The sequence below is a fragment of the Saimiri boliviensis genome, chromosome 7, assembly GCF_048565385.1.
Source record: "Saimiri boliviensis isolate mSaiBol1 chromosome 7, mSaiBol1.pri, whole genome shotgun sequence".
Lineage (NCBI taxonomy): Eukaryota > Metazoa > Chordata > Mammalia > Primates > Cebidae > Saimiri > Saimiri boliviensis.
Window position 1 is genome coordinate 12,804,722 of NC_133455.1, and position 14,698 is coordinate 12,819,419.

The following is a 14,698-nucleotide window of genomic DNA, read 5'->3' on the forward strand; positions in this document are numbered from 1 at the left end:
CTGCATCTCTCTGTGTGTCATCCCTGCTGGCTCTCTCCTCTTCAACACAGGCACTTTGGTGAGCCATGTGACCCTGCGCCTGCTGAAGCCAGAGTGTGCCCTGGATAAGTCCTGGTGCCAGGAAGAGCTCTCGGTGGCTGTGAAGAGGGCGGTGACGCTGCTGCACACCCACACCATCACCAGCAGGGTGGGCAAGGGGGAGCCAGGTAAGAGCTGGGACGGGACCAAGGGCACCAGACAGTGTGAGCTGGTGCCAGGAATGCTGCTCAAGCGTCAGCATCACCCAGGGCCTCCTTGAGCCTGGGTGGTTGGACCAGATGGAGGATTTCTGAGTTTAGCCCTGGTAGTCTGTGAGTTGCTGTGAGCCCAATCGAGGGTTTACTTTTTGTCACTGGCGTCGTCTTCTTTGTTTTAACCCTCATATCCTGGACCTGGGCAGTGTTTGGCAGTAGAAGCAGAGTTAGTTTTAGAACTGGGCTACCAGCTGCTGTCTCTGTCGTCGTGCCATGTGCTTCCAGGTGTCAGAACAGGCCTCTGGCCCATCCCTTCCTGACCTTCCCTGAGGATGGAAATGGGAAGCAGTGGGCCAGGGCCTCGCCCTGCCTGCAGCGTCCTATTGCTTCATGCTCTCACAGGTGCTGCACCCTTGTCCGCGCCAGCCTTCTCTTTAGTCTTCCCGTTTCTGAAGATGGTGCTGACCGAGATGCCCCACCACAGTGACGAGGAGGAGGAGCGGATGGTCCAGATTCTTCAGATCCTTACTGTCCATGCCCAGCTGAGGGCATCCCCAGGCACCCCACCCGGGCGGGTGGACGAGGTTGGCAGGGAGGCGCTGCTCTCTCCTTGGTTTAAAGGGGATCAGGGAGGCAGGGGCTGTGGACACTGTCTGTCTCATAAACAGTTCTGATGAGGAAATAGAAGGTGTGTGTTTATACCAACAGCAGCCTCACATAGTGTTGCGGGTTTTTTAAGGCAAAAAACGGGTCAGGCTCTTCTTCCATGTGACTGAAGACTCAGGCTCTCTCACCATGTCAGTGCATATCTTACTGACTTCGTTGGCTGCTGAGATTCTGCGCTATGGATGTACCATGTTTTACTTAACTCTACCTATTGATGAATATCTTAAGGTTTTTTCTGTCTTTTCCCTGTTTTGAGCAGCACTATGATGTGCCCTCTTGTATGTATATGCCCCTTACTTGCCCTGTGTGAGCATGTCTTTAGGACAGATTCATTGGACATGGAATTACTAGATTACATGCCATATTCTGAGCTATACTCTCACTAGGAGTTTTCTTTTCTCAAAGCCTAATGCAACCTCAGATAGTATTAATATTGTCAGTGATGGGTGAAAGAATGATACCTCATTTTATTTTGCATTTCTTGTCAAGTTGAGTGTCTCATCATATATTTATGGCCCTTCTGGCTTTCATAGTCTGAATTTCAGCATATTTCAGAATTTAGTTTTCAGTTCCTGAGGGTCATGGTTGACTGGGGCTAGCACCTGTGGACCTAATTGTAAACCTAATGAGGTTTCTATGGTGGGGCCAGTTGTATGACCCAGAATGTTCCCCTGTGGGTGAGGGGATGCCCTGTCCTTGGCCACCAGGCTGGGTTATAGACCTCCCCACAGCCTCATCTTGACTTACCTGCCGTTCTCTCCTAGAATGGCCCGGAGTTGCTGCCTCGTGTGGCCATGCTGCGTCTTCTGACTTGGGTGATCGGGACAGGCTCGCCCCGCTTACAGGTGACCTGGTTTTTAGTTGGCTGTCGCTGTGACTCAGTTTGTGACCCAGAACTCAGGTCCTAGCATAAAGGGTGGAGTCCTAGGTTTTTTTCAGCCCTCACTGTTGGACTTTGGTAGAAGGACTGCTTTAGAAAGCCAGCCTGGCCGGGCGCGGTGGCTCAAGCCTGTAATCCCAGCACTTTGGGAGGCCGAGGTGGGTAGATCACAAGGTCGAGAGATCGAGACCATCCTGGTCAACATGGTGAAACCCCGTCTCTACTAAAAATACAAAAAAACTAGCTGGGCATGGCGGCGCGTGCCTGTAATCCCAGCTACTCAGGAGGCTGAGGCAGGAGAATTGCCTGAACCCAGGAGGCAGAGGTTGCGGTGAGCCGAGATCGCGCCATTGCACTCCAGCCTGGGTAACAAGAGCAAAACTCCGTCTCAAAAAAAAAATAAATAAATAAATAAATAAAAAAAGAAAGCCAGCCTGACTGTTGTTAGCTAGTGAGGGGTTTTGCTTGGGTCCTGCCACTGGAGCTGGGGTCTTAACCTTTGCAGTGCTGTAGGGTGGGTGTTCTCAGTGCATATCCCGTTCTGGCCCCATAGTAGTAAATGATTTGCTGACTGAACCAGTGGATTGATGTTCTCCTTAGGTTCTGGCTTCAGACACCCTGACCACCCTGTGTGCCAGCAGCAGTGGTGATGTTGGCTGTGCCTTTGCAGAGCAGGAGGAGGTGGAGGTGCTGCTCCGTGCCTTGCAGTCCCCGTGTGCCAGTGTGCGGGAAACTGCGCTCCGGGTGTGTACTCAGTCTCTCACGGGGCCACCACAGGGTTGCTTGTCACTCTGTGCAAGTAAAAATTACATGATGGGCATTTGAGAGAATGTCCCTCACCCTGGTGGGAGACATAGAAGCAAAGAGATGAAGTCACAGGGTTGGGTCTCTCTGAGAATCAGAAAACTAAGCAGTCATGATGTATCACTCTATGTTTTCCTTCACCTTGGAACACTACTTAATTTTTAAACTGGATTGTGGACCTCAGTACTTTCATAGAACATATCTAACTTGCAAGAGGTGTTCATTTCTTTAGCCCACTATTATGTACTTGGCTTTTCTTTGTGGCTTTTAGACCAAAAATTAACACATCCGCTTGGGGTGGTAAGACAGTGGTTCCTACCTGCTGATCCGTGGCGTCCTGCTATTGATATGTGACAGAGTTTTCACTCGCACTTGGTAAATTGTGAAAAATGATGGCAATATGGTAAATTTTTTCTTAAAAATTATTTGAACAGTCCACATATGGTGGCTCATGCCTATAATCCCAGCACTTTGGGAGGCTGAGGCGGGTGGATCACAAGATCAAGATATCGAGACCATCCTGGCCAACATGGTGAAAATCTTTCTCTACTAAAAATACAAAAATTAGCTGAGCATGGTGGTGCATGCCTGTAATCCCAACTACTCAGGAGGCTGAGGCAGGAGAACCGCTTGAATCTGGGAGGTGGAGGTTGCAGTGAGCCGAGATGGTGCCACTGCACTTCAGCCTGGCAACAGAGTGAGACTCTGTCGAAAAGAAGAAAAAAATTATTTGAACAAAAGGAACACACTTTTTCTGAGGTTTTTATCTGTCTGGTTTATTTAATGTTTTAATTTTCTTTTTCTTTTTCTTTTCTTTTCTTTTTTTTTTTTTGAGACAGAGTCTTGCTCTGTTGCCTGGCACCAGGCTGGAGTACAGTGGTGCAATCTTGGGTCACTGCAACCTCTGCCTCCCGGGTTCAGGCAGTGCTCCTGCCTCAGCCTCCCGAGTAGCTGGGACTACAGGCCCATGCCACCATGCCCAGCTAATTTTTGTATTTTTTAGTAGAGACGGGGTTTCACCATGTTGGCCAGGATGTTCTCAATCTCTTGACCTCGTGATCCACCCGCCTCAGCCTCCCAAAGTGCTAGTACTACAGGCGTGAGCTACCGCATCCAGCCTTAATGTTTTAATTTTCACATTAAAAAAAAACATTTTGGCTGGGCGCGGTGGCTCACGCCTGTAATCCCAGCACTTTGGGAGGCCGAGGCGGGTGGATCATGAGGTCAAGAGATCGAGGCCATCCTGGTCAACATGGTGAAACCCCGTCTCTACTAAAAATACAAAAAATTAGCTGGGCATGGTGGCACGTGCCTGTAATCCCAGCTACTCAGGAGGCTGAGGCAGGAGAATTGCCTGCACCCAGGAGGTAGAGGTTGTGGTGAGCCAAGATCACGCCATTGCACTCCAGCCTGGGTAACAAGAGCGAAACTCCGTCTCAAAAAAAAAAAAAAAACCATTTTGTCACCACACTCTAAGAAACTTACTAAGAATTAATTGTAAGTGATTTAACTTTAGCCACATGTGGTTAGTGGCTACATCTTGGACAATACAGCTTAGGGAGAGGTGAGGAGGCAGGTCAGAGGCTCTTCTGAAAGATCGTGCCTCACACGGTCCAATCCCACCCCTTCCAGGGGTTGATGGAACTCCACATGGTATTGCCAGCACCTGATACCGATGAGAAGAATGGCCTGAACCTTCTGCGGAGACTCTGGGTGGTCAAGTTTGATAAGGAGGAGGAGATCCGGAAGCTGGCTGAGAGGTGAGAGCCAGCACATCATTTTCTCCTGCTCTATCCTCTCTCCCTTTAGGAAATAACGGAACCCAGTGTGTTCAGCCTCCAGTGGGGAAGAAGGGCTGGGTTGGCAGAGCAGGTGCTGCAGATCTTTGTCTAAGTAGCCCTTCCTTGGATCTCCCATAGGCTCTGGTCAGTGATGGGCCTAGACCTGCAGCCAGACCTCTGCTCCTTGCTGATCGATGACGTGATCTATCATGAGGCAGCTGTAAGGCAGGCGGGGGCTGAAGCCCTTTCCCAAGCAGTGGCACGTTACCAGCTCCAGGCAGCAGAGGTTATGGGCAGACTCATGGAGATTTACCAGGAGAAGCTCTACGTGAGTGACCTGTGCAGCGCTGACGCAGTACGGTTGGGTGGGTCTCTGCTCAGCCCCCTACTACTACAGACAGGAATCTCAGGGCTCACAGTGGCTCAGGGTAGCTGCGACTAGTTTCCCACCTCATAGTCCTGGTGCCCAGGTCATTCATCTGCCCATTGCAAAGCATTTACCAACTTGTCTCTTGCAGCGGCCACCCCCAGTGCTGGATGCTTTGGGACGAGTTATTTCAGAATCTCCTCCAGATCAGTGGGAAGCCAGGTATAACAATTGTTCCAGCCTCGTTCTGCTCTTAGCTTTCTGCGATGTGGCAGGTTGGCTGGGTGGGTGCTGTGAGGAGGCAGCGTCGGAGAGTGAAAGAGCAGAGCCTCCCTCAAAGTTGGGGAGGCCTGAGTTCAAGCACTGGCTCCTCCTGCACTAGCTGCGTGACCGTGAGTGTGTTTCTCCCTTTCTCCAGGACTCTGTTTCCTCATCTGTATGCAGGGCACAGTAACTGAAGCTACCAGCCTTTCTCCACAGAGCCCACGAGTAGCAGTTGGAGGATTAGACAGATGTCTGGGAGCAAGTGGGACCGTGGAAGACACTTGTCTCCCACAGAGCAGGCGCAAAACTTGCGAGGGTGTTAGTTTTCTGAATGGCTCATCCTGTGAGGTCTTATGTGTCAGTGCAGGGTGGTGTATGGGCCCATCCTGGCTTATTTTTCATTCCAGACCATCAGCCAGGGATGGGACACAGATTCTTTGCTCTGTGACTGGAAAGAATAATACCATTTTGCCCTTTGAGAATATGTTCATTTCCAAGGGTCTATATATCTGGTTCCTTTACCTCTGTCTTCTCTTAACAGCCTACCTTTTGCAGGTAGAGGGGTGAGCACGGCACTCACATTCCCCTCTGGGGAAACCAATGCAGGGCTAGTCACCCAGTAGGAGGTAAAATCAGGGCAGATGGCAAGTCTCCATATGACAAATTGGTTGTTCCAGAACATTGGGTGAGCACTGGGTGGTGGGCTTCATGCTGTTCTCTGCCCCCAAAATGGTGTTTGCCTGAGGCAAGCTCCCTCTCCTTGCTGTGTACTGGCAGAAGTTCAGTGGTAGAGGAGGCCCCCTGGCTGCCTCTCCTGATGTGCTCCTGCTTCTTTCCCAGATGTGGCTTGGCTTTGGCTCTCAACAAGCTCTCCCAGTATCTGGATAGCTCTCAGGTGAAGCCACTCTTTCAATTTTTTGTCCCTGATGCCCTCAACGACCGACACCCAGATGTCCGGAAGTGCATGTTGGATGCAGCCCTTGCAACACTCAACACCCACGGGAAGGTAAGAGGATTTCAGACAGCTGAAGAGACAGGGTAGGCCAAGGCAGGTGGTAGTGCTGAGCAGGGGACAGAGATGCTAAGTGCCAGGAATCCTGGCACTCAGTGACAGGGTGGGATGTGGCATGTGTATTTCCTTTGAGCCAAAAAGACCACGATAGTATGTTAAATTCTTTTAAGTCTGTAGCAGTCCTGCCAGGAAACTAGAAGACCCGCTGGTGAGCATGTCAGGATGCCTATCCTAGAGCTACACTTGGTCTTGGTCTTCAGGGACTGTCATCCTCAGATGCAGCCTGTAGGTTGACCTGAGGCTCTGAGGGGTTTGGCTTTCCAGGAGAATGTCAACTCGCTGTTGCCAGTATTTGAGGAGTTCCTGAAGAATGCACCCAATGATGCCAGCTATGACGCTGTGCGACAGAGTGTGGTGGTCCTGATGGGCTCTCTGGCCAAGCACCTGGACAAAAGCGACCCCAAAGTGAAGCCCATTGTTGCCAAACTCATCGCTGCCCTGTCTACACCCTCCCAGCAGGTACCTGCCATCTGGCCTGGGACCCACATGTTAGTTAGAGAATTGGGACCTGACTGGTTAGGCAGTGGGATACTAGGGGCAGAGTTGGACAATCAAGACCCAGAAACCCTGGTTCTTGGCAAGGATTCACCCTCTGTCCCAGGGCAGAGCCTGGTATATAGTCAGGAACACTCCTGGAGAAGGAGTTTCTTTGTTACTTTGTTCTAATAGACCTCCCAGATAGTTTCGTTTTTTTCTACTTACCTGCTTTACAGTCAAGAACACCCCTTGAGAGGGAGTTTCTTTGTTATTTTTTTCTAATAGACCTCCCAGATAGTTCCATGTTTTCTACTCACTAAGGTGCACTGGGGATCCACAGGAAAAAAAAAATAAAAAGGCAGGCTTTCTCTTATGTCAGGCCTTTTGCTGGGCCTTTCCATGTGTTGGTTATGTGTTGCAGATGCATTTTAATGTAGTCTCTAAGCAAGCTGCAGTGCAAAGAAATTTCTTTTTCTTTGTTTTGAAAAGCATGCATTTTTATATATAATATATTTTTTAAATGTACATATATATTTTGGATTTGCATTTGGACCACCCAGAGTGTCCTCATAAAATGCACGGTTGCACTGGGCGTGGTAGCTCATGCCTGTAATCCTAGTGCTTTGGGAGACTGCGGTGGGAGGATTATCGAGACTAATAGTTCAAGACCAGCCTGGGCAACATGGTGTGATCCTGTCTCTACAAAAACTTTAAAAATAAGCCAGATGTAGAGGCCATGCCTGGGTGACAAAGTGAGATCCTACCTCTAAAAACAAAATAAAACAACAAAAAAGTTTACCAAAAAAAAAAAAAAAATGCACAGTTGAAAACAAATTTCCAAAATTGTGGTCAAATATGGTGGTCAGAAAGTCCAAACAACGGAAGGGTCACACCTGGGCACCTGCCAGCATGGCATCAAGGTTGCTCTCCCAAGCTGGGCTTAGTGAGCTGTGGCTGGGAGGCAGGATTGAGTGTCTTTTGGTCCCAATCAGTTTGTGCCTGGTCCTGTAAGGCCCTGCCCAGTTTCTCTGTGATATCGACAAGTTTGGAAACAGAGACACAGGCTGTTTTTTTTTTTGTTTTTGTTCTTGTTTTTTTTTTTTTTGAGATGGAGTTTCGCTCTTATTACCCAGGCTGGAGTGCAATGGCGCGATCCTGGCTCACCGCAACCTCCGCCTCCTGGGTTCATGCAATTCTCCTGCCTCAGCCTCCTGAGTAGCTGGGATTACAGGCACTCGCCACCATGCCCAGCTAAATTTTTGTATTTTTAGTAGAGACGGGGTTTCACCTTGTTGACCAGGATGGTCTTGATCTCTTGACCTCGTGATCCACCCTCCTCGGCCTCCCAAAGTGCTGGGATTACAGGCTTGAGCCACCGCGCCCGGCCACAGGCTGTTTTTATGGAGGCAAAGCAGCACACTTCTCTGGAAGCTTTCTCAGAGGATTTAGTCTTTAGAGTCCCCTCCTTAGCCCCCGCACCCTGCTGCCCAGACTAGATTTTCCATTTAGACCAGAAATGGCACCATAGGAGCTGAAGCGTTTGTCAACAGATTGTAGTGTACGCCCTGAGGGGTATGTGATACTGTGTATACAACATTGTTTGCTTCTCTGGTGCCCTGTGATACCCGTAAGCAGTGACTGAGATGGGGCTTGGGACATCTAGTGGTGGGTGCTATGTGGGACAGTCAGCCCCCCACCCCGCCACCAACCATGAAGGGGCTGCAGCTGAGCCACAGCATTAACAAGCGGGCCCTTCCCCAGGTCCAGGAGTCTGTGGCTAGCTGCTTGCCACCCCTCGTGCCAGCCATCAAGGAGGATGCTGGAGGGATGATCCAGAGGCTCATGCAGCAGCTGCTGGAGTCAGACAAGTATGCAGAGCGCAAAGGGGCCGCATACGGACTGGCGGGCCTGGTGAAGGGCCTGGGCATCCTCTCACTGAAGCAGCAGGAGATGATGGCAGCACTGACTGATGCCATTCAGGATAAGAAGAACTTCCGCCGGCGAGAGGGTGAGTGTCTCTGAGCTCGGGGCTGCCCAGCATGGGAAGTTGGTCACCACTTTGCCAGAGGAAGGAATCTGATCCTGGCACCCCAGGCGGAGGCTACTGTTTGTGTGTGTGCTGCAGAGGGCCCTACTGTGTGCAACCCAGTCTAGTCAGGTCCTTGCTGATTTCCTTGGACTTGCAAGTTTCTAACTCTGCAACACCCTTAGCTGAGAGAGGTTTGGCTTTTTTGGAGACAGAGTCTTGCTTTGTCACCAGGCTGGAGTAAAGTGGAGCGATCTCAGCTCACTGCAATCTCCGCCTCCCGGATTCAAGCAATTCTCCAGCTTCAGCCTCCCAAGTAGCCGGGATTATGGCTCATGCAACCACATCCAGCTAATTTTTGTATTTTTAGTAGAGGTAGGGTTTCACCATGTTGGCTAGGATGGTCTCGATTTCCTGACTGCGTGATCTGCCTGCCTTGGTCTCCCAGGGTGCTGGGATTACAGGGGTGAGCCACCCAGCCTGGCTGAGGTTTGGCTTTTCTTTTTCTTTTTTCTATTTCTTTTTGAGATGGAGTCTGGCTCTGTTGACCAGGCTGGAATACAGTGGCACGATCTCAGCTATTGCAATCCCTGCCTCCCAGGTTCAAGCAATTATCCTGCCTCAGCCTTCCAAGTAGCTGGGATTACAGGCGGCTAATTTTTGTATTTTTAGTAGAGATAGGGTTTCACCATGTTGGCCATGCTGGTCTTGTCTTTTTTTTTTTTTTTGAGATGGAATTTTGCTCTCGTTGCCCAGGCTGGAGTGCAATGGTGTGATTTCGGCTCACTGCAACTTCTGCCTCCCGGGTTCAAGCAATTCTCCTGCCTCAGCCTCCCAAGTAGCTGGGATTACCGGCATGCACCACTACACCCAGCTAATTTTGTATTTTTAGTAGAGACAGGGTTTCTCCATATTGGTCAGGCTGGTCTCGAACTCCTGACCTCAGGTGATTCTCCTGCCTCAGCCTCCCAAAATGCTGGGATTATAGGTATGAGCCACCATGCCCGGCCTGTGGTTTGGCTTTTCTGTTAGTCTCCTCCCTTCCACTCAGCCACATCTCTGCTCTGGGGCTTCTTGAGCTGAGACAGAAGGTGCTGCTTCCTCATGTGGCAGCCACTAGTTCCACAGCTTTTCTGAGTGTTTCCAGAGGAGTAGGAGGTGGCAGGGAGGTTTCTGTCCCTTCTATTCTCTGTGGCTATCCCCAGGGGACATTCTGTTCCCAGCCGTCCTACCATCTTTTCCCCTAGGAGCCCTCTTTGCCTTTGAGATGCTCTGCACCATGCTGGGGAAGCTCTTTGAGCCCTATGTGGTTCATGTGCTGCCCCATTTGCTCCTGTGCTTCGGGGATGGGAACCAGTATGTGCGTGAGGTAAGTCCCCAAACTGCATGGGAGAACAGCATTGAAACTTTGTGAGGTGTGTTCCCAGCTGTGTCTGTAGGCCTTGGCACAGGGTTTGACACAATAGAACCCCAGGAAGCATTTGTCACGGGAGGATCATTAGTACTAGTGTCAGGCCTTGCCCCTTGCTTGGGCGAGGACACCCCTGAATGTCTTTTCTCATCCCTTGAGGCTGCAGATGACTGTGCCAAGGCTGTGATGAGCAACTTGAGTGCTCATGGGGTGAAGCTGGTGCTCCCCTCCTTACTGGCTGCCCTGGAGGAGGAATCCTGGCGGACCAAAGCTGGTAAGACCACTCCCTCTGTCTCTTCCCAGCTTCCTTTTCTGAAAACCAGCCTCAGCAAGGATCCTGGGTATCCACAGCTCGTGTCCTGTGAGCTCCCCAGCCCAGGGATAGGGTTAAGACTCTGCCTTTCTTTTGAAATTTGAGGTGGAGTCTGCTCTATCACCCAGGCTGGTCTTGAGCTTTGGGGTGCAAACCATTCTCACAGGAACATGCCACTACACCTGGCTAATTTTTGTATTTTTTTTTTTTTTTTTTTTTTTTTTGTAATGATGTAGTCTTGCTATGTAGCCCAGACTGGCCTTGAATTTCTGGGCTCAGGTGATTCTCCTGCCTTGGCCACCCAAAGCACTGGGATTGCAGGTGTGAGTCACCATACCTGGCCAACTCTGCCTCTGATGGTTGAATCTTCTATAGTTTATGTGCTTTCATGCCAAGAACAGGTATCTGACAAGAGCTACAGCCTTAATTCAGAAAATCGTAGAGCTGTAAAGCTCTTCTGTGGCTTTAAAGTTTCCCCCCGCCAGGAAAGCTCTTTTTAAATATAACCTTTGGCGGAGAATCTCTTGAGGCCAGGAGTTTAGACCAGCCTGGGTAACATAGCAAGACCCTACCACTACCAAAAAAAAAAAAAAATAGGCCAGGTATGGTGGTGCATGCATGTAGTCTCAGCTACTGAGGAGGCTGAAGTGGGAGGATTACTTGAACCCTGAAGCTGGAGGCTGCCATCACACTCCAGCCTGGGCAGCAGAGTGAGACCCTGTCTCAAAAAAAAAAATAAATAAATAAAATCTCTGGCATCCTAATAAGCAAACAGATACAAGTAGAGCTGCTCTAGTTAAGGGAGGATCACCATCTAGGACCCTCCCACTCAGCCTCCTTCTTGGTCCTTCAGATTTCATGCTGTAGTTTGAAACAACACAAATCTAAATCAGTTTCCTCATTTGTGGATGAAGAAACATTTCACTGAAATTCAGGGAATTGACCTTGCATCTCACTGTAAGGGTTAAACCAGGTCTCCCTGATCCTGGTCTCTTTCTCCCATATTGCCCTGCTGCTCACCTGGGATCCACTGTTTAGCGGGCCTCAAGAGCTTTTTTGACCTCTCTGCTAGAGCCAGCCCCCTCCCCTATTCCCAGTGACTGCTTGAGCACAGTGTGCAGGGACCAGGGTTGATGTCCCTTGCCCATGTAGCCAGTGCAGGTGAGTTGCTGGCCTGTGCTCAGTGATTCAGTGCTGGGCTTGCGTCTGCTATCCACAGGGTCTGTGGAGCTTCTCGGGGCGATGGCGTACTGTGCTCCTAAGCAGCTGTCATCCTGCCTACCCAACATCGTGCCCAAGCTTACGGAGGTGCTGACCGATTCCCATGTCAAAGTCCAGAAGGCCGGACAGCAGGCACTCAGGCAGATCGGCTCCGTCATCAGAAACCCAGAGATCCTAGGTAGGCTTCTCCCATGAGGGTGCTTGCCCTGGACTCCTACCAATCCTACCGCCTTTGGACACTGCAGGGAACTTGCACCATTCAGCTAAGATCTTTTTCTTTGAGGACAAATACATTCACAGTGAAATAGCCTCTAAATCCTGGGAAGCCCTTTTCCTAGAATAGTTATTTGAAGGTAGTTGGGAAGCATTCATTCTGTTTTTCTCCTGGTCTGGGGCAGGTGTCATTGGCTTTACAGATAGAGACACTGAGTCATTGGCTCAGGAGCAGTGTGACTCCAAGAGATCCCTTTGCACTAAGCTGAGCATGAGGCCAACAGAACTGAATGGCGTTCTCTGGACCACATCAACACCATTCAAAATGTTAGGACCTTTGAAAACTTCCTATTCTGTCTCATTCCAGGAGGCCTGTGATAGAGGGGAGGGTTAAGGAAGGGATAGGATTAACTTAAATACTCTGCATGTGGTTCTTTCTCGAATACCAGGAAGGGGTTGATCGCTAGGAACAAAACCCAGCCAGCCACCTTGACCAGCATGTCACTGTTAAAGTCTAAGCTTCAGCTGCCAGTGCCTGCTCAGTGTACTTCAGTATGGAAAGTATGGAATAACCTCAAAATACATAAAACAAAATTTATAAAACTACAGGGAGAAGTTAACAAATACATTATTTTTTTTTTCTTTTTTTTTTTTTTTTTTCTTTTGAGACGGAGTTTTGCTCTTGTTACCCAGGCTGGAGTGCAATGGCGCGATCTCGGCTCACCGCAACCTCCGCCTCCTGGGTTCAGGCAATTCTCCTGCCTCAGCCTCCTGAGTAGCTCGGATTACAGGCATGTGCCACCATGCCCAGCTAATTTTTTGTATTTTTAGTAGAGACGGGGTTTCACCATATTGACCAGGATGGTCTCGATCTCTTGACCTCATGATCCACCCGCCTCGGCCTCCCAAAGTGCTGGGATTACAGGCTTGAGCCACCGCGCCCGGCTACAAATACATTATTTATAGCGGGAGATTTCAACACACTTTTCAATTACTGATAGGGCAGACCAAAAACTTACTAAGGACATATGCTTTTCAGAAATTTTATTTCTGTGGTTCATGCCTGTAATTCCAGCACTTTGGGAGGCTGAGGTGGGCAGATCACCTGAGGTCAGGAGTTCAAGACCAGCCTGGCCAACATGGTGAAACCCCATCTTCTACTAAAAATAGAAAAATCAGCTGGGCATGGTGGCATGTACCTGTAGTCCCAGCTACTCAGGAGGCTGAGGCAGGAGAATAGCTTGAACCCGAGAGATGGAGGTTGTACTGAGCTGAGATCGTACCATTGCACTCCAGACTGGGCAACAGAGTGAGACTCCATCTCAAAAAAGCAGTATTTCTTTTTAAAATAATTTTTTCAGCTTTACTGATATATATTTGATAAGTAAAAGTTATATATATTTATAAGTACAATGTGATGTGTGTATTTTTTTTTTGGTGGAGTCTCACTGTTGTTGCCCAGGCTGGAGTACAATGGCGCAATCTCAGCTTATCAAAACCTCTGCCTCCCAGGTTCAGGCGATTCTCCTGCCTCGGCCTCCCAAAGTGCTGGGATAACAGGCGTGAGCCACTGCTCCCGGCTGTGATGTTTTGTACAATGATGTGTGCATTGTGAAATGATTACCATAATCAGGCATTATCATATTCCTCACTTTACATGGTTTTTTTTTTTTTTTTTTTTTTGTCTATACCTTTAAGATAAAACATTTAAGATCGACTCTCAGCACATTTCTCTTAGCAAATTTCAAGCCTATGATGAATATTATTAATTGTCATCGTCGTGCTGCACATTAGATCTCCAGAACTTATTTATCCTGCTTTACTAAAAGTTTGTACACTTCGACCAATGTCTCCCACGCTCACCCCCAGCCCCTGGCAGCCACTGTTCTACTCTCTCCTGTGGGGTTCAGCTTTTCCAGTGCTCAACATCCCTGAGGGATCCTGAGGCCCAGAACAGTCTCATCCTTATCACATGAGTAGAAATGCCTTCATTTAAGAATCTAGCATAGATCTTTTAAAAAAGCTGAGATATAATTCACATATAATATAATATTAAATTCACTCTTTTAGAATGTATAATTCAGTAGTTTTTAGTATATTCACAAAATTGCATAAACATCACTGCTGTCTATTTTCAGAGTATTTTTTCATCACGCAGAAAGAAACTCCATACCCATTAGCATTTTTTCTTCATTTCCCCGCTACCCCCAACCCCTGACAGCTACTCAATCTACTTTCTGTCTCTCTCTGTTTGCCTATTCTGGACATCTCATATACATGGAATCATAAAATATGTATTTGACTTTTGTGTCTGGCTTCTTTCACTTAGTGTAATGGTTTTGAGGCTCATCCATATTGTAGCACGTTTTAGTACTTCATATCTTCATATGGTGGAATAATATTCCATTGCACCGGCAGACCACATTTTGTTTATTCATTTGTTAATGGAATTGGGTTGTTTCCACTTTTGGGCCATTAAGAATAAGGCTGCTGTGAACATTTGAGCAAAAATTTTTGTGTGAACATAAACTTTAGTTCTGTTGGTTAGACACCTGGGAAGAGAATTGCTGGGTCATATGGTAACTCCGTTTAACTTTTTGAGGAACTGCCAGACTGTTTTCCAGTGTCAAATGGCTGTACTGTTTGATATTCCCAATAGCAAAGTTTGAGGATTTCAGTTGCCAACACTTTGTTATTCTCTCTCTTTTTGATTACAGCCTCCCAGGGGGTGTGAAGTGGCATCTCATTGTGATCTTGATTTGCATTTCCCTAATGACCAGTGATGCTGAGCATCTTTCATGTGGTTATTGGCCATTTGCATATCTTCTTTGGAGAAATGTCTATTGAGGTCCTTGCCCATTTTTAAATTCCGTTATTCTTTTTTTTTTTTTGGTTATTGTTGCCCAGCATGGATTTTTATAGTGGCTAAACTCCCTGGGCTGTGGTACTGGGTTTTTAAGAGCTCATTTT

At 48.4% G+C, this 14,698-nt stretch overlaps 1 protein-coding gene across 2 annotated transcripts in view; it reads left to right on the top strand.

Annotated features, from left to right (window-relative positions):
- Positions 1-14,698, top strand: part of GCN1 (GCN1 activator of EIF2AK4) — a 70,900-nt gene that overhangs the window by 33,753 nt on the left and 22,449 nt on the right. For both annotated transcript variants that reach the window (XM_003932188.4, XM_074402160.1), the window contains exons 25-37: positions 51-206; positions 636-817; positions 1,664-1,744; positions 2,380-2,523; positions 4,216-4,343; positions 4,503-4,692; positions 4,883-4,953; positions 5,836-6,001; positions 6,332-6,526; positions 8,306-8,552; positions 9,818-9,939; positions 10,141-10,255; positions 11,514-11,693. In XM_003932188.4, coding sequence (XP_003932237.1) covers positions 51-206; positions 636-817; positions 1,664-1,744; positions 2,380-2,523; positions 4,216-4,343; positions 4,503-4,692; positions 4,883-4,953; positions 5,836-6,001; positions 6,332-6,526; positions 8,306-8,552; positions 9,818-9,939; positions 10,141-10,255; positions 11,514-11,693 — 1,977 coding nt within the window. The remainder of the gene's footprint in view (positions 1-50; positions 207-635; positions 818-1,663; positions 1,745-2,379; positions 2,524-4,215; positions 4,344-4,502; positions 4,693-4,882; positions 4,954-5,835; positions 6,002-6,331; positions 6,527-8,305; positions 8,553-9,817; positions 9,940-10,140; positions 10,256-11,513; positions 11,694-14,698) is intronic.